The sequence below is a fragment of the Urocitellus parryii genome, chromosome 3 (assembly GCF_045843805.1).
Source record: "Urocitellus parryii isolate mUroPar1 chromosome 3, mUroPar1.hap1, whole genome shotgun sequence".
In the NCBI taxonomy this organism is placed as follows: domain Eukaryota; kingdom Metazoa; phylum Chordata; class Mammalia; order Rodentia; family Sciuridae; genus Urocitellus; species Urocitellus parryii.
Window position 1 is genome coordinate 23987608 of NC_135533.1, and position 19223 is coordinate 24006830.

The 19223-nt window shown below is 50.6% G+C and overlaps 1 protein-coding gene across 1 annotated transcript; it reads right to left on the bottom strand.

Annotated features, from left to right (window-relative positions):
* Positions 1-1540: 1540 nt before the first annotated feature.
* On the bottom strand, positions 1541-12342 carry Irf5 (interferon regulatory factor 5). The gene is made up of 9 exons (XM_026392775.2): positions 12268-12342; positions 8000-8205; positions 4651-4840; positions 4218-4276; positions 3772-3805; positions 3331-3597; positions 2715-3107; positions 2508-2626; positions 1541-2295 (listed from the first exon to the last, which is right to left on the bottom strand). Exons 2-9 carry the CDS (start codon positions 8192-8194, stop codon positions 2050-2052), a joined length of 1503 nt encoding a protein of 500 aa, XP_026248560.1. The 5' UTR covers positions 8195-8205; positions 12268-12342; the 3' UTR covers positions 1541-2049.
* Between the last annotated feature and the right edge of the window lie 6881 nt (positions 12343-19223).

The window sequence follows — 19223 nt, forward strand, 5'->3', positions numbered from 1 at the left end:
TACCACAACAGAAATCTAGAGGAAATGACAGTTTTTTTTTTTTTTTTTTTTTTTTTTTTTTTTGAGAGGTACCAGGGATTGAACTCAGGGGCTCTCGACCACTGAGCCACATCCCCAGCCCTATTTTGTATTTTATTTATTTAAAGTCAGGGACTCACTGAGTTGCTTAGTGCCTCACTTTTGCTGAGGCTGGCTTTGAACTCGTGATCCTCCTGCCTGAGCCACTGGGATTATAGGCATGTGCCACTGTGCCTGGCCTAGTATTTTCATTTTTGTTTTAAGAAAGTAGAAAGCCAAAGAAGATATAAGTAGTACTGGATTACCAGTGTTCATATAAAGCATGTAGTTCTTCCAAGCTTCCTTAATTCATCTACTCTGTCTCCCTACTCTCCAAGACACCAAGGGCTGCCTTCAGAGACAAGGACTATATTGAACTGGGAATGTGAGACAGTATTTCCATATTTGTCAGTTGTTTGAGAGAGGTTGGCAAATATGGGATAGCTCCAAAGCTTAAAGCTTGTCGAGAGGAAATAGAATTGTACAGACCAGTGGGCAGTAAAGGTGCTAACCTTTGTAAATGACTGCAAACTGAGGACCTAGGTAAAGTTTCTTAAGGGGGTACAGGTTAATAATTCTGAAAACATCATCCGTATGACAATATAGAAAAGCAGGGGGTTGGACTGGGGATATACAGTTCAGTTGGTGAGTGAGTGTCTCGAATGCACAAGGCCCTGGGTTCAGTCCCCAACACCAAAAAAAGCAGGGGTTGGGAGTGGACTTCACTGTGGAGGAACTACTGATAGTTAAAGTCAACAAGCAGCAGTGTAAATCATCTACTCTCTTTTGAGCCATATTCCCAGCCATGTACTTTTTTTTTTTTCCTTTTCCAGAATGTTCCTGTCTTGGCTTGGGTGTAGCTCATGGTAAAGTGCTGGCCTAGCATACATGGGGCTAAAGACACATGCTGAATATTTACACATGTAATGTTATTTTCTGGATTTGCTTCAAAATAATCTTGGTGTGGAGTATGGATGGAAATTTAGATAAGAGATTGATTATAAACTGATAGTTATTGAAGCTGCTACATGGGAATTTTCTATTATCCTTCCAATTTTCAAAAATGTTTAAAATTTTCCATGATAAAACAATAAATTGTCAGTCCAGAAAATTATACTCATGAGCTATCTCATATTCAAACAACATTATCTAATAGCATATGAATATACATGAGGATAAGAAACTAACTGGTCCCAAATGTAGCTAGAATCCCAGGCCTCCCTTTTTCACCACTTCTTAAGGGAAAGTTGATTGGGACAGGATTTTAGACTGCACACCTTGCCTCAGCCAGCTTCCTCCTGGAAAGCAGGCCATCCCATGCCAGCATGGGCCAGAGGGCAGGTGCTGGGGGGGACAGCCAGCTAGCATCCAAAGGAGGGTCTCATAGAACAGCATGGAAGTCAGGCACTAGAAAAAACAGCTCAGTCTGTTTTTAACATTTTTTAATCCAAAAATACATAAAATTATATTTTCTACCCCAGGTTCTTAGACTCTGAAAAAGGGGGAGTACTTGCCAACCTTAAGTATCCAGTAACACAAAGGCTCATCATATCCATCTCAGGAAGAAGAAAGAAGAGGAAGCAACACTCAAACTGGGGAACCCCCAAATCAGGCCCATGCCCAGCAGAGGCCTTGCTGAGGGACTTGACCCACAACACTTCTTGGCTCTTTTGCCAAAAAAGGGGTGGGGGGGCAACCATAACTAGGCCCCCAAGGTTGGAGGTGTTCTTTTCCTGCTCTTTTGGCTGCTGGCTGAGTTTCTTCAGAGCTAGAATGAACATAGGGGTAGGCCCAAGAAGATGGAGCCCTTTTAAAGCAGAGCTTTGCAGAGAGAACTTGGTGCTTAGGCCTTTCTTTGTACTTGGCCCAAATCCACATTCAGGAGACCTAGAGGTAGGACCCTGCAGCCAGCCAGGCCTTCTGGGGCTATCACAGCTAATCAGTCCACATAGTCACCCAGGAAACCTGGGCCATCCAGTATTTGCAGCCCTGTTATTGCATGCTGACTGGGTGCATGGGCCAGGGCCTTTGTTCAGCACCAAGGCCTGCCACCGGAGGGGCCTGGGCCACAGGCTGCAGCTGTTGCTGAGACTGCCAGATGTGATGGAGCTCCTTGAACTGCTCCACCATGTGGTCTTTGAGGTCTGGGTTTGAGATCTGTAGGCGAATGCTGTCAGCTGACCAAGAAAGCTCCCCTGAGAACATCTCCAGCAGCAACCTGGCTGCAACAGGCACGACCTGGGGGACAAAAAAGAGACAAAACTAGTGGCAGGGCTGCCAGATCCCACTGGGCATGAAAGTGGTAGACTGCCTCCTCCAGCCCTGAGCCTTGGTCATTTCTTGACAACCAAGTTCTTACCTCCCAGAGAGCCCTGACCCCCACCCTGGGTCAAGGGCCAGCCCTGTATGCCCCAGTACTCCAGCCAAGTCAGTGGGGCTGAGGGGCACACCTGTACAGTAATGAGCTTCTTCTCTCGGGGTTTTCGGTCAGGCCACTCTTCCCCGAAACAGAAGAAAATCTCAAAGGGTGGTGGGGCACTGGTCTGGCCCTTCTGGAACAGGATGAGCTCTGCATTAAGATCAAGACACCTAGTTAGTCAGAGGCTAGAACCATGCGCTGGGGAAGAGGCAGCCAGGAGGAACTTGTGGAGTCTCACCATTGAGAAACTGCTCCAGGCTGAAGAGCTTGGTCTTGACCTCCCGCTGGATGGGGTTGGGGCTTGAGCCATGGGCTGTGGCACAGGGCCCGCTCCAGAACACCTTGCATTGGCAGAGACGGATGGCATACAGGTCTTGACCCTGCAACTGGAGGATGAGCCCTCGGTCTAGGACATCCAGCAGCTGGTTGGTGTAGAAGCGTTGCTTGTCACTGGGGATGTCCTCAGGGCTGGGGAATCGCACTTGCTCCAGGCTCACAGGGCCAAAGAGTTCCACCTGCTCTTGGGTGGCCTCCAGTTGGCTATAGAAGAGCCGGCAGCCTTGTGGGTTGCTGATGGTAAGGGCACAGGGTGGCCGCCCCCGGTATTGGAACTTGATCTCCAGGTCTGTCACTGTGGGGCAGAGGGGCAGGCCAACCCAGCCATGAGCCCCCCGACCTGTTCTGCAGCCAGGAACAAGCCCAACCTCAGCGGCTCTCTCACTTTCTCCCTCCCAGCTTCCCGGGGGGCTGGCATACATACTTTTGTTCTCTTTCCCGTCATCCTCCACCTTCCTTGCCAGCTCTACCACAACCTCCAGCACTGTACCCACCCCCAGCACACCCGGGTTCCTTACAAGGCAGCATATGGGGGCTGATCAGCAGGTCAGGCAAGAGTTGCTCTCCTGTAGGGGGCAGGCTGGCATCCAGGGGCCCAGGCTCCAGGTTCGGCAGGACCCCAGGGAGAAGATGCCCAAAGCCAGCAGGGTCGCCATGAGGAGGTGCCAGGAGGTTGGGGGGTGGAGCTGGGGGACCCAGCCCCACAGGTGGCTGGAGAGCTGGTGACCACTTGGCATCTTCTTTGGGTAAATAGGATGCCATTGGGGGGCCAGGTTGCACTGTTTCTACAGACAGTGGGGTGAACAGAGCCATTAAAGCCACCTCTAGAAAATGCCTCCCAGGCCCACCAACTCCCAACTCCTGCCAACCCTCAGCCTCCTTTCAGCCCCCTCCCAAGTACCTATGGTACTTGTCACTTCTTATGCTAGACCCCCAACCGTACCACCTCCCAGTCCCACCTGTGATGCTCAGGCCTGGTAACATCCTCTGGAGCTAAAGAGAAGACATGGGCAAAAGAGAAGAAGGCAGAGAGAAAGGAAGGCAGGTTATTAAATTGTTCTGATGCTGAGAAAATAAGGCTGGAGAAGCACAAGGCTGTCCCCTCCTTTCTTCAGCTCAGCTGAGGCCAGACCCTACCTCCAGAGAGTCCAACCTTTATGAGGGTCAATCAGTCAATGTGACATGCTGTGTAACAACACAGCCCAAGGAGGGACAAGGTAAGCACTCTGTTCCTGTCCTTCAGATCCCCAAGAAAATAAAAAAGAGCCGCAGAGGGCCATGGGCTCCAGAGGAAGGGACTGCTCAACCCTAAAATAGGGGAGGGCAGCAAAGCCCATCTCGTCGGCCAGTGGTCAGTGCAGGCAGCTGGATGCAGCCCCCTCCTCACTTCCCTGCCCCCACGCACCTCTTCTTCTTCCTCCTCCTCTTCTGTACATACACTATAATCCTCAGTGGGCTGGGACTCTGCACAGCAAGGGAGAGAAAAGGACAGGAGGGGAATCAGTGACAATGCAGGAGTTGAGCCATCCAGGCTCCATTTGGGCAGCCTGAGAGGTTTCCCAAAAGTCCTGCTGGGCCTTCTGCCCTCCCCAAAGCTATCCAAACACAGGATGAGATGAAAGGCACCACCACCAGGAAGTGGTAGGGACCTCTCCCCTGACGCCAAGAGCCCAGAACAATGGCGGTGGTGAGGAAGAACCATCTGGGCCCCTGAATCCATTCCAAGCCCTGGAGTAATGACCTTGCAAAGCCCCAGCACCATGTCCTAGAAGGGCCCTGGGCCTTCCTACATTCACAGTAAGCCTCCCAGGTGGTCCATACAGGACCAGGCATGGTACCTGTGGGAGCAGGGCCATTGGAGCAGACCTCGTAGATCTTGTAGGGTTGAGGCGGCATGTCCCGGGGCCCATCATAGATGAGGCGGAAGTCCCGGCTCTTGTTAAGGGCACAGCGCAGATTGGCCTTCCATTTGGCTGGATCAGCCTCGTCCACCCCCTCAGTATATTTCCCCGTCTCCTTGGCCCAGGCCTGGGACAGGAAGAGAGGATAGTTGACCATGGAGAACCTCACTCCTTAAAGCCCCAGCTATCCTTTTCTCTACCTTCCTGTCCTACAGGAGTCCTTGCTGAGATCTGTGGCCATAGGCTGAGCCTTGTTGAGCTGAGGGACTCATCTGCAACAGGTGGATGTGAAACAGTCCTTCTCTTGGGGTTCCAACAAGCTCAATAAACCCCGCGAGCTTTAAGGGGTATCCATGATTCATTGCTCCTAGCAGGGCAAAGAGGTATAGTCTCTACATAGGACAAAGTTACATGGTGGATATGGGTACATAATCTGGAGCCAGGCTGGTATCGAAAACAGCATGTGCCACCTGCCATGTCATTCTGCCTCTCTTTGCTTCATCCTCCTCATAATACCTATTCACAGGGTATCAGTGAGGGCTCCAAGAGTCAGTGCCCATAAAGTACTCAAAACTGTGCCTTTGTATAGAATGGGATGGGTGTGCTTCAGCTATTGGTACGCTGCTCCTACTGCTGCTGCTGATGGTGATGTTGAGGATGTTTGCTAAGGTCTATCACTGAACTACACCCCCAGCTGCTATTATTATTTTATATGGCAGTTTGGTGATGTCAGGATTACAAAAGTTTCTACCCTCAAACCCAGCAATTGGGTTTCTATAGAATTATATAGACTAGCCAGGCACAATGGTGCATGCCTGTAATCTCAGGAGGCTGAGGCAGGAGGATCTCAAGTTCAAAACCAGCCTCAGCAACTTAGCAAGGCCCTAAGCAACTTAGCAAGATAACCCCCTTTCTTTTTTTTTTCCTTGTGGTACCCAGAATTGAGGCCAGAATAAAAAATAAAAAGGGCTAAGTATACAGCTCTGTGGCTAAGCACCCACAATCCCAGGTATCAAAGAAAAAATTAGACTTAACACAAAATTTTATACATACAGCTTATTCACTGTAGCACTATTTGTAAAAGCAAATGATCTGTGATATCCAATGTCCATAGTGGGGGCTGGTTAAATTATGTCTAGCTGGTTAAATTATGATCAGCTCATAGAATTGAATATGCAAGAAGAGAAAGGAGGGGACTTTTTATACACTGATTGATCTTAAAGAAATATGAAGTGCAGACAGTATGTATACCGCTAGCATTTTTGTGAAAAGCTGGGAAAAGATAGGAGGTGGTGTTTTGCTTGTCTGCACGGAAATCTCTCAGGAAAGATAAACAAGAATCTGAGGTTGAGGCAGGAGGATTGCAAGTTCAAAGCCAGCCTCAGCAACTTAGTGAGGCCCTAAGAAACTTAGTGAGACCCTGTCTCTAAATAAAATACAAAAAAAGGGCTGAGGATATGGCTCAGTGGTGAGTGGCCCTGGGTACTAAAACAAAACATGGAATCTGATAAAACTATTGCCTCTAGGGAGGGGAGTGGATAGCTGGGACAAGGGTGCAAGGGAGACTTTGCTGTAAATCATTTTATACCATTTTCATTTTGAATTATGTAACTGTTATATATTGAAAAATAAGAAATGGATTTGAAAAAGAACTCTGAAAAGGGAAGATTAGGAACAAATATTAAGAAACATGTATCCAAGTTTTAAAAATAAGCATTCTCTTTGACCCAGAACTATTCCCAAAGTTCCAGTAACTATCCCCAACGAAACCATTTAAAGGTTAGGACTTAAGAAAGTCTAGATGAAAACATGGTTTTCAACACTGAAATACGAAAAGCAACCTGAAGAGTACAAAAATTGGTGTTGGATGCTAAATCTTTCCAGTGGATGCTAAATCTTTCCAGTGGAATATTCAACAGTCACTACAAGTGATGTGGGCATATTTTGGAAAGGAAAACTAGTTCTGATGTTGGGTGAAAATGGTCCAGGTCCTGGGTGCTCTGGCCCATGCTTATAATACCTACTAGCTACTCCAGAGGCTGAGATGGGAACATTGCAAGTCAAGCCAACCTGGGCAACTTAAAGAGACCCTGTCTCAAAATACAATTCTTTTATAAAAGGAAGGGCTGGGGACACAGCTCAGTTGTAGAACACTTGCCTAGCACACTTGAGGTATGAGTTAAATCCCTAGTTCCACAAAAATAAAATAACAAGAAAGAAAAAAGATTTGTAAGTTATAAAACAATATAAGGCTTGATTCTAATTTTGCATTCCATATACACATAGAAAACTGGAAATTATCAGCAGTTATATTTTCTATTAAAAACCTATTATATTTTATTTATTTATTTATTTTTGCATTACAATTCTTAATATACCATTATAGCATAATTTATCATATCTTTGATTATATATAAGATATGTTGACACCAAATTCACATCTTCATACATGTATTTTGTGTAATGATGAGGGTCTCCTTCCACCATCCATGCTATTCCCCTTCTCCCTCCCTTTCCCTCCCACCCCTATTCCCTATCTAGAGGTAAACTTCCTCCCTTGCTTTCCCTCCCAACCCCATTTTGAGTCACCCGCCTTATATCAGAGAAGACATTCGGCATTTGTTTTTTGGGGATTGGCTAACTTCACTTAGCATAATCTGCTCTAATGCCATCCATTTCCCTGCAAATGCCATGATCTTATCCTATTTATATTTTCTATTATAAAAATGATAATGGGGACTTCCTAGCATTAATATTATGGATGAATTGGTAACCTCCTTTATTCTATGTATACTGAATGTGTGCTCCTGGTTAATGGTATGAGGCTAGAACCAGGGGTAGGTAGAAGTCACTAGAGGCTTTCCCAGGGACTTTTGGTCCCAACTTTGCTCTGAGGACAGGTTAGAAAAGGTAACCCTATGGCTATGTTCCCCCTTGTCTCCTCCTTTTTTTCCTTGTGGTACTTAGAATTGAGCCCAGAAGTACTCTCACATTGAGCTTCATTCCCAGACCTTTTATATTTTTTATTTTGAGACAGGGTGGATCAAACTTGGGATTCTCCTGCCTCAGCCTCCCAAGTTGTTAGGATTTGAGGCTTGTACCATTATGCCAGCTCCTATGTCCCCAGTCTAAGCCTGGTGTCACCTTGGCAAGGCAGCTGAAGACTGGCTAGCCTTGAAGAGGTGTGTGTGTGTGTGTGTGTGTGTGTGTGTGTGTGTGTGTGTGTCCTCTTCCTAGGGGTGGGGGTGGCTTTAGAGGTCCAGGCAGCACCCTGCCCAACCCTTACCTTGAAGATGGTGTTGTCTCCGTCCTGGCTGGGACCATGCCTGGTGGCATGGCGCCAGGGGATGTAGAAGAATTTCTTTTCCCCGTTGACCCACTGAAGCCCTGGGTACTGGCAACTGTTCACCTGGGCCACCAGCCAGGGCTTCAGCCGCACCCGGCGGGGTGGCGGGGGAGCCCCAGGGGTTGGCTGGTTCATGGCAAAGGGGTCTGCAGGAGAAAGCAAGGGGGAGCTCAGCAGATGGGCAGCTGGACGCTCCCTGCCCCAGGTGGGGGAAGCCTGGAAGGACAGACAGTCTCTCCAGTCCATCCAGGTGTTCAAGGCCAATTCTCCTTTCCAAATCTCGACTTTCTTGTCACAGAGTCACTGAGTCTGTGCTTTGTGTCCAGAGGGAGAGGAAGGAAGTGATTTCACACTAGGGGATGCTGTGGGCAGCCTCACCAGACTCTGCACCCAGCTGGGGCTTCCAGAACAGAACCTAGCTGCCCCTTGGCTCTCAGCTGCCTCCCTTCACAGGTGAGGGCACTCCTCATTCCACAGCTAACAGATGCCTGACACCTGGGACAAAGCCTGGCTCCATTGCTTCCAGGTGGGCCAACAGGTGTGAGCGCTCCCATAGGATCTGACGTTTCCACCATAACTGATCCATTCCATCCTTGCTCAGCTTCTCCCCCCTCCCTGTTTTTCTCACCCTCTTTCCTCTAGGAATCCCCTCAACAAATCCTCTACATAAGAATTCCATCTCAGGTTTCTAGGAAATCTGGCCTTAGACAAAAAAATAGAATATATGAATGAAAGGAAGGTTTCCACACCTACTCCTCAGAGAATGTGTTCTCAGTTATCCTCAGGGATGAAGGATCCCCTCACCCTGATCTCTTCAGAGAAATCCCATCAGCCTATCTACCTCCAGCAAGGCTGGTAGCCATTAAGCTTACATCTGACCCCTCTAAAGCCATCCGTTTCTTAGCTGCTTCTTCCTGCCCCTTCTTCCACTGGATAAACGTTTGTTCAGCCTTTAGGAAGCCCCTCAGGTGTGCGGGCTTGTACTGCCCACAGATGCAGGAAGTACAGAGCCAAGATCTCACAATTCCTCGTTGGGTACCTGGGCCCCAGTCTCTGCCTCACTGAACTCAGGTCAGCAGGACTCATGAAGTGTCCTCCCTTCTACCTGTTTGTACCCCCAGAAACTGAAATTCTTCACAATCTGGAGCCCCTTCCTGCTCCTGGTCAGTTTTTCTCCTTTGCTTGCCCCTAAGTCTGTAACCCCAGGGTCAGTGACCAAAAGGAGAGAGCCATCATACCAACTGGACTCAGAGGGGAATGTTGCTCAGCAAGTAAGAAACAAAGGGCTGAGCTGGACCCTTTGTCATTCCAGGCCTGCTTGGGCCTTGCGGTACAGAGCCTCAGTTTCCCCTGAAGTTCCCCTCCTAGTACTGTTTTGGGTTGCAGCTGCTACATTCCACCTCAAGACTGCCCCCAGAGCGTCTTTCTGCAGGTTTCAGAGCAGTGCCCAGCTCAGCTACAAGGGACCCAAGCAAAGTAAGGACAGACCAGACAGGGAGGATAGCAAGGCTCCCAGCCCTGCCCCCAGGTCTCAGAAGACTGTGGCTCAGTTCCTCTTTCTATATTAGCCTCCACCCAGCCCCAAGGGAAATGAAAGTAGTCTGATGGGACATCTCAGACACCTGACTCACTCTGGACTGAGGGAGGGAGGGGATGCAGAGAAAACTCACAAGTGAGTCCCCAAGACCAAACTTCCAACCACCCATCCCTAGCCTATTCCCTACCTCCCAAGCCAGCAATCACAGCATATTTGGTGTGGTCCTCAACATTGAGGAGCCTCACTCACCCATGTTTTTATTTGTAGCCCCAGAGTCCCTAGTCCTACAATGGAAGGATGACTGTGACCAGTAGTAGGCAATTCTTCTATGATGCCAAGTGGGTGGGCAAGTTACTCTGTTGACTCCCCACATGCATGGCCAGGTCTGAAGCTGGAGGAACGGTTTTGCTGGGAGACCAGAAAACCCCCTTTGCTTCCTGCTGCTGGGGCTAAGGAGGAGCAGGGGTGAGTCCTGCCATCTGGCTCAATCCAACACTTCTCTAATTCAGAGCAAGTTTTTGAAAATATAACTTTGGCTTCAGTGTCAGAAAGCTGCAGTCCCTTGAAGTGGTCTAGGGACAAGGTATGGAGAAAGGGCTTCCATAACAAGCCCCACCATAGCTAAGAAGGTCTGTCCTCCAGGCTGTAGAAGGGTCTTCAGACTCAAGAACTTCTGACCATGACCAGTTCTTGAGTAGGATCAGGCTCATCATCCATCTCCCAGGAAGCTTTCTCCTGCCCCACAGTGGGCTTAGATCTGATTCAGATTTCCCCCAAAACTGTTGAGTTCTGACTTCCAGTGTCTGAATACATCTGCCTGGTGGAGGGTCTGGAGGCTTGAGGTGAAATTTATGCAGCCCTGAGGATTGAGCCTTGGAAAGCAGAGTAAACCAAGAGCTCCTCCAATACTTTCCATAGAAATGTTGAAAAGGGTGTGGGCTGCTGAAGTTCTGAGGGAGCCCCCAGAAGCTGGCAGTCCTGAAGCCTCTGCTGGGGTGGAGAGACCCCTCAGCTCATCCTAGGACCCTATTAAAGACCCAGGAGAGGACACTTGAGCAGGGGGAAACACCCAGGCACCAGGGAGCTGTAGGGGAAAAGTCAGCAGTAGTGGAAGTAATAGTTGGCAGAACAGCTGGTCCCCCTGCTTCCTCCTGAGGTTCTGATTCACAGGCCTCCCTGCAAACTCCACACTCAACTCAGGGAGAAGGCAAGGGGTTCCCTTAGCAGAACCCCTAAAACCCGCCCCATCCAGGTGAGCCCACTTCTCGGTTCAAGCCTTGGGGCTCTCCCCGCGACGATGGCAGCCAGTGCCCAGCACCCGGCCCCCCTCAAAGTACAAACACATTGAGACTCCGGGGCAGCAGGTGCCGCAGGAAGGGTTAGGGGAAGGCCAGGGTACAAGGGGAAATCCCAAAGTAAGTCCTTTGGGTTAGAAGGGGTAATTTCCCAACTATTCCCTTGTCACTAGCGGGGAGTCTCTCGATACCAGTGCCCCAGGCCTGAGAGCTAAAGGGCGGGGGCGGGGACTCTGCCTCTGGTCCCGGGGCTCTCATCTAAAGACCTCCAGCATCCCTCACCGGCCCAAATTACATCCTTTCTGGTCTTGCTCACTTATTACCGCTCTGGGGTCCAGGCCAAGGCTGGCCCTCGCGATTTCCCGCGCAGACTGGGCGCGGGGTCGACCACCCACATCCCCGGGGCAGCCCGCGGCGCCGCTATACACCTTAGTACCCGCTGTACCTCTTCAGGTTAGTGTGCCCTCGCTCTTTCCCCGCCCTGTTATGCCATGGCAAGGCCAGGAAAGTCCCCTAGTCCCACCCCCGCTCCTGGGTACCCGCTCCGGCCCCTCCCGGAGACCAGAGACTACAGCGGCGGAGGAGTGCGGCGCACAGGTCCTCACCATCTCCTCCCCCGCATCTCGGCCACACTAGTCTCACTTTCCCTCCACTTTTAGACTTGTTTCCTTCTCAAGTCAATAAGAGCTACCCCAAAATTACTGCACCCCGACTCTTTTCCGCTGCTAGGAGAGTCAGTGTCTACTTTTCTGGGCCGTGAGTCAAAGGATACAAGACAACTCCATCTGACACCATCTTCCCCCAAACGCTTTTCATTGGTTTTAAGATCCTGGCAGAGTGACTGCTTGAAATCTCAATTTCTTACCCGAAAGGGTGAAGAATGGCCGAGGTAGAGGGAACGCTCTGATAGGGTTCTTGGCGTGGGGTTGGAGTCGGGGCCTCCCTCCACGGTGCCCCCAGCTACACTCCCATCAGGCGCCAGAGTGCTGCTCCCAGTCCTTGGCAATGGCGAAGCAAAGGGAGAGACGCAGCAGAGCAGGCGCCCTCGACAGTGGTGCCCACTTCTCGGTTCAAGCCTTGGGGCTCTCCCCGCGACGATGGCAGCCAGTGCCCAGCACCCCAAGCTCATCGACGCGTGGGAGGCACCTTGGAGGCATTCAGACCGCTGGGCACGCCCTGCGGTAGATGCCCACTAGAGCTTGGGCGCCAGGAGGAGCTGGACACGGACCCCACCCGCCCTCCCGGCAGGTGTCCCGGAGGTGCGAGCCGTAGTTGAAGCCGGGGAAGTGGGTTGGCAGCAAGAGGGTACCGCTCTCACTGCGCTCAGGGTGCGCTGGGCGGCGGCGCCGAAAGAGTGCGCTGCGGCGGAGACCTACCTGCCTGCGGTGCGCCCGCTCGGCTGTGCCCGCGAGCACCGGCCGGGCGGCGGGGCCGAGCTGCTCCCTTCTGGAGCTGCGCCTCCCGCGGGTGGAAGAACCAGCCTGGCACTTCCGCATCCCGCCGCCCACGCCCCCGGGCCGCGGCTGCGGAGCCTCCTGCGCAGGCAGCGCCCCGCCCCGCGGAACCACCCCGAGCCCCAGCACTGACCCGGCGACCGCGGACCTGCGTTGAGCACCCGGCCAGGCCCGGGGCCTCCGGGGAGATTCCAGGCAGCGAGGTTCCCTGGGCCAGTTACTGGGCTCCTTCAGAAAGCTGGAACCGCAAAACAGTCTACCGACAGCTGCCCTCCACCTACTGCAATGCTCGGGGACCCAGGGCTTCCCCAGCCCGCGCCCTCCAGGAGCCCAAGATCTGATGCACGCAGGTTGTCGTTGGAGCCACATACCAGGGCGCCTGAGGCCGCAGATAGCCCTGGGCCTCCCCAGCACCCGCTGGCGCCCCGTGGGAGCTTGGCTCTAGCCCTGGACTGCGACGCTCCAGCTTGCCGGGGAGGATCTCTGGGCCACTCTCCGTTTCTCATCCTTAACCCCACACCTGCCTCACCCCAGCTCCTCTCTCAGTGGAGGTGGCACTGGCGCCAGACCCACCTTTTCTTTCACCGCTACCTTCACCATTGGTTTGCCTTTACGAACACTGTTTTGGTTGCATAGATGGGCCTCGCTGCCAGCCTCAACTTTCACATATTCTGTTCCTTCCGGAACATTCTTTACTTGATAACTCTGGTTCTTCAAATTTCCTATCAGCATCTCCTTCCTTAGGAATTCTGCCTTGACTTCCCCTCCTAGATGGGGGTTCCAGGACTGTGAAGGTCGTCCTCCTTCCTCTCTTCCACTGGTGATTTTTTTTTTTTTTTTTTTTTTTTGTGGTGCTGAGGATTGAACCTAGGGTTTGTGCATGCGAGGCAAGCACTCTACCAACTGAGCTATGTCCCAGCCCTCCACTGGTGCTTTTAATGTCCAGCCTAAACAGGGGCCGCTCCTATCTTTTCATTGTTTGTTTACTATAGTAGTTTTCATTTTTTTTAAAAATTTTAGTTGTATATGGACTCAATACCCTTATTTGTTTTTATGTGGTGCTAGGATTGATCCCAGTGCCTCACACTTGTGAGGCAAGTGCTCTACCACTGACCCACAACTCCAGCCCAGTTTATTTTTACTTTTATTTATTTATATGGTATTTGGGATGTTCATGCTAGGAAAGTGCTCTATCACTTAATGAATACATTTCCAGCCCTGTAGTAATTTAATTTTTTTTTCTTAAAACAAAGTCTTGCTATGTTGCTGAGGTGGGTCGCACTGAGCTCAAGAGATCCTCCTACAGTCTCCTAAGTAGCTGGGGTTACAGGCAGCACGCCCCCCCCCAGCTTAAAACTATTTTTAATGTATTATTTTAATGAATACAAGTTTTCCAACAAAATTGTTTAATTTTAGATAACAAACGAATTATTTAAGTTCTAGATAATACTATTTACCCTTTAAAATTTAGAGCCTCGTATTTATAACAAATGTCTAGAAAGGTGGGAGAACTCCCTTCTCTGCTGTCTCTTGAGGAATACCTGGTTGGTCTTTAGCAAGTACAAAGAAGTAAAGTGACTCCATATCTTTTTACTTCTCTTCTGAAGCTCTCTCCCTCTCCCTCTCTCCTTTTATACCCCTGACAGCATAAAATAGAAATATATGTATTTTTTAAGGGGGATGGAATTCAGAAGCACTTAAACACTGAGCCATATCTTCTCAGTGTTTAAGTGCTTCTGGATTCCATTCCCCTTAAAAAAAAAAAAGTGTGGACAGGGAAAATGTGAATGGGTCCATTGTTTTATTTTTTTTCTTTATAAAACAAAACTGCAATTTAATTGAAAATGGGCTTCCACAGAACAATAATACTCTTCATTGAAAGTGAGTTATACTTGGTGGAAAAAAAATACGTTGATCCAGAAAAGCTATTTGGAATCATCATCAAGAAGAACCTTCTTCTCTTGTCAAACACTACCTCCCTCACCCCCACATACAGCCTGAAGGACCATAAGACCTAGGAGTCCACACCTGGTTCCTCCTCCCATTGTCCACTTTGCCCAAGTGAGACTTCCACTCTAGCATCTCTGAACTTCATCAAGAACCAGCAGGGGCTGTGTGTGGGAAAAAGGGACACCGTCCATCACCTTGCTTCGAACTCTGCTATGTTCAAACTACACGGCCCGAGGCAGGCCTTGTATATCTCATTCCCTGTCTCTAAAAGGGAGATGGCATCACCGGGCTCACAGCACTGGCATGAGGGTTAGTATCTTCCCTCAACAGGGAGACCCTGAGTCGAGAACCACTCTGGGCCAGAAGTGTGCAAAGGGAAGGATCGAGGGCAGAGTTTGGGTAGACAACAGCACTCTGGCTCTTCCAAGAACTAGGGTCCCCAATCTCCTGGTACTCTTGTGGGTGGAAGCCTGAGCAAAGGGGAAGTGTGGCTGCACCCAGCCCACATGTCACCAATCTCAGTTCCCCCTGGTGGGACAGGGCCAGTGGCAACGGGGAGAATGGCTCCACAGCCCCGGGAGCCTGAGCAGTTATGTGTCCAGGTGTCTAAGTCTAGACAGCCGAACGATCCCTGTGCCCACTTCCTCTGGCTGGGGAAGCTTGTCACAGGCTGAGCATGTGGTAAGGGGGTCCCTCCCCTGTTTGAGTACAAGCCAGTGTTTTTGAACAGAGGCAGGAAGGTCCAGGGGAAGCCACGTCACCAGAGGGAACTGAAAGAAACCAGTGAATGGCAGGGAAGGAAGACAGAAGCCCACAGGCAGCTGGAGAGGACTCCAACCACCTCTGGGCTAGTGCCCTTCACCAGGCCTGGGCAGATGGCAGCTGCCATTGCTTCCCAGTGCTTTCCTTCCAGGAAACCACTTCCCCAGGCCTGGGCTCTCAGGGTTCCCCAGACTGGCCTGCTTCTAAGACATCCTGAATTTCTGAGAGCTTGCTGACTGGACATCAGGCAGAGTCCCACAGGGCTCTCAAATCCTGGCTCCACCACTCAGGAGCTGCAAGACCTGGAGCAAGCCTCCCCCTCTCCCGGAAGCTCCCTGTCTCCCCTGTCAAGTAGAAACCGTAATATTTATGTCATAGAGGGGCTGCGGGTTCTAAATTCAACAAAGTACCCATACCTGCCAGGATAAAGCTGTAGACAAAACCATTTTCTTGTCCAAATTCCCCTGCCCTTCCAGAGCTTCCATTCTTTAGGGTGAGAGACAATAAATCCTTAAATAATGTATTTGGGTGGCGTTTCAAGAGATGGCCCACAGGCTGTGGCTTTGCTCCACACAGGAGTTGTGGAAGGGTTGAGGGCAGAGGCAGGACATACTCTGATGGAAGTTTTAACAATACTCCAGTGCTTTTGTGTGAGTGTGAGTGAGTGTGAACATGTGTGCGTGTGTGTGTGTTATACAGGACTGAACCCAGGGGTGCTCTACCATGAGCTACATCCACAGGCCTTTTTATTTTTTATTTTGAGATATGGTCTCCCTAGGTTGGCCAGGCTGGCCTCAATTTGCCATCCTTGTGCCTTAGTCTCCCACACAGCTGGGACTGGGCTGTGCTAACGCTCCTGGCTCTCGGCAAGTGCATCCTGCGGTTTCTGGTAGCTCTAGCTTATTCAAAGGCAGGGATGCCACAGCTGGGCCTTCCTCTCTCTTTCTTACCAACTGCTATCTCCTCAGAGCTTTCTGGGGTATGACCTGGAAATCCCCTGCTTGGTCAGCATTGTCACTTGGACACCTCTGGACCTCAGGACTTCACCTCCCCAACCTACTGCTTCTCTTGTCCCATGGCCTGAGGTCTAGCATGCCACCAAGTCACCTCCTCCAGCCCAGGGTCTGGCTTTTTGTTTTGGTACCCCATTAAGAGCCAATGCTAGTTCCTTTTCCCCAAGCCCTTGTCAAATCTCTCCCTGTTACCCTGAGACCTGGCTCCAGCTCCTTCACTGTGGGCTCTGTTCTGGCTTCACCCCCTCCTCTGCCTTGGATTCACAGCTTAAACTGGTCCCTGGGTCCTCGGGAACTCCCTGACCCCAGTCTCTTCTGACCTCCAGTGCCTGTCTCCCTTTCTCATTTTAACTCTCAGATCTTGGGGTTTCAGTATTGCCTCACTCTCTCACTTAGCTCCTTTAAACAAATGTGACAAAGACCTTTCTTCCCTAGGCACCCTCCCCTAGTTTGGCAACCTAAGTAGGCATCAGTGTCCTCCACCCCTTGCCCTCACCAGACACCCACCCAGACACCACCCACAGATGGCCTCACGTCCCCCACCCACTGCCCTTGGTCTGATTCAAACCCTTTACGATCTGCTTAGCTCATCGTTGCCTCAAACCACTTCCCTCCCACTCCGGAGCTCTGTCAAGGAGGGGCTCGGGGCTTCCCTCCTGCCTGCCTGTCTAGAGGACTGGGCAAGGAGGAAATAGAAGAAGAGGAAGTCTGTTTGGAAACCTCAGCCTCTAGGGACCTGCAGTGGGAATGGGTTGCCTCTGCTTTGAGGGGACACAGGCTGACTGGCCCCATGGGAACTGGCTGAGGAGCTACAGTATCCTCTTGTTCCAAGAGGAACCTTGTTGAAGATCAGAATCTGCAGGGGCCCCAGGGAGAGGGTCCCATCCAGGTGCACTAGGACCACCCATCTGCAATGAGGGGCGCAGGGACTTGGGCCCCACATTCCTGAGTACTTATGAGCCTGATCCACTCCTAGAGCAGCAGCTTAGAACCAAGGCTGCGGACTCTCCTAGGGCAGGAGGACTCCCTGGCGGGAAGGGAGGAGAGATGCTAGCAGCATGGCCCAAGGGCGTGGGGCTCTCCTCAGCCCACATCTAGACTTTAGGAGCTGAGAGATGAGTCATGCCTGGAGGGGATGCTCAAGGGATGACTCCGAGGTTCCTGAGGAGACGTCCCCTGGCCTGTAGTTGTTTAGGCACGAGGTGATGGGAGGGGGTTGAGGGGCATGACCTTCCTCCCCCCATGTGACCTCTCAAGACTTCACCATGGGAGGGGCGATGTCCTGGCTGCCCCTGTCTGGACTCCTGAGGGGGTTTTGAGTTGAACATTTCACATGTGTGGTGGAAGAAGAGGAGGTAGCTCTTGGGGGCCAGTAGCCAAACAGAGCTGTGCAGGCAATTGCTGTGACAGTGTGCAGTCAGACCCTGGGGACCCTGGTGGGACCCACACACTCCCAGGCTGGTTTCCTGCTTTTGTAGCCTCTGCTGTGGGGGTGGGAGACAGAAAGGCCAAGAAGCTGAGAGCCTGGGACTAAAGCTTTGTGGAGGATCATGAGCTAGAGCCCTCTTCTCTTTGGGGGCCAGTTAGGAGAAGGGTGCCAGACCTCTCCACAGGGGACCTGGGGTTGAGTTCTTACCAGGAAAATGTCCTGCTACCTTAGTGTTTTTGCAGTTCTCCAAGCCAGGAGCCATCTAAGACCCTGATGCCCACCCAGACCTCCATGCTGGGCAGACCAGGCCCATGAGGGTGCTGAAAGGGCATGTGGGGTTCAGGAGAACCTCTGCTGATCTGAGCCAGTCCTGAGGACCAGGCCTTTCCTCCCTCCTAGGACATGTCCTAGTAGCTTGTCCAGGGGCCATTGCAAGTGGATGGAGATGGGGGCGGGGTGGAAAGAAGAAAGAGGCACCTGCTCAGTTTACAAGGGACTTCCTTACCAGCTCCCTGAACTTAAGGGGCTTTGCAGGAGCAGGTCATGGGAGTGCCCAGGGAACCGGCATAGGATAGCCAGTCTAGGGATCCTAGGTCCCACTGGAACTCCATTGTCTAGAGAGCAAATGTGCTCATTCCTGGGTGGTTACTGCAGATCTGAGGTTCAAGGTCAGGTAAGAGACTGTGGGGCAGATGGGACCCCTTGCAGATGGGCAGCCCATCCCAAGCAATGGAGCAGAGGTGCCCCCGGGGAGGGGCTGTTGATGAAATAAAGCACTGAGTTTTGACATTGAATAAACCATGGGTGATATTTGATCACTTTGGAAGGCAACAAATCACAAAAATAACAAGATAATACAAACTAGAACTTGACCGTGCCAGACACGACTTTTAATACATTATTGCATTTAATTACCACAGTCAGCCACTAGGAGGAGATAGGCGTTACTTGTGTTCCCATTTACAAAGAAGTAAACTGAGGACCTTGCTGACCTTGTGAGTTTCAGCCAGGTTCTCGGGTTCCTCCTTTGCTTTCTTAGTATCATCTTTGGTGTCTCTCAGCTTGTAGAAGCATCGCCCAGATCTCTGCCTTCATCTTTTCATGCCCATGGCACGACTCTCTGTCTAGATGTCCTCTTTTATAAGAATACCAGTCATTGCCAGGCACAGTGGTGCACACCTGTAATCCCAGTGGTTCAGCAGGCTGAGGCAGAAGGATTGTGAGTTCAAAGTCAGCCTCAGCAACTCAGCAAGACCCTAAACAACTTAGTGAGGCGGGTCTCAAAATAAAAAATATAAAAAAGGCTGGGGGATGGCTCAGTGGTTTAGCACCCCTGGATTCAATCCTTGGTATCAAAACAAACAAAAAACAAAAGACCCCACCAGTCCTATTGCTTTAGGGCCCCCCCCCAATTACCTCGATTTAATTAATAATATGCACAGCAACTCTATTTTCACATAAAGTAACATTCTGAGGTACTGGGGGTTACAACTTCTACATATCAATTTGGGAGATGGGGACACCCCAATGATAGTATTTAACACGTAACCTACTCCGCACCCCAAACACTGGGGTCATATTTGATTCTCACAACAACTTTGCAAAGCAGGGGTATGCTTAATTTTAATCTGAAGACATCATAGTTCAGACAGGTGAGGCAATTTACCCAAAGGCACACAGCAATGAGTAAAATTAGACAATTGGAGCTGAAACAGAATAAACCA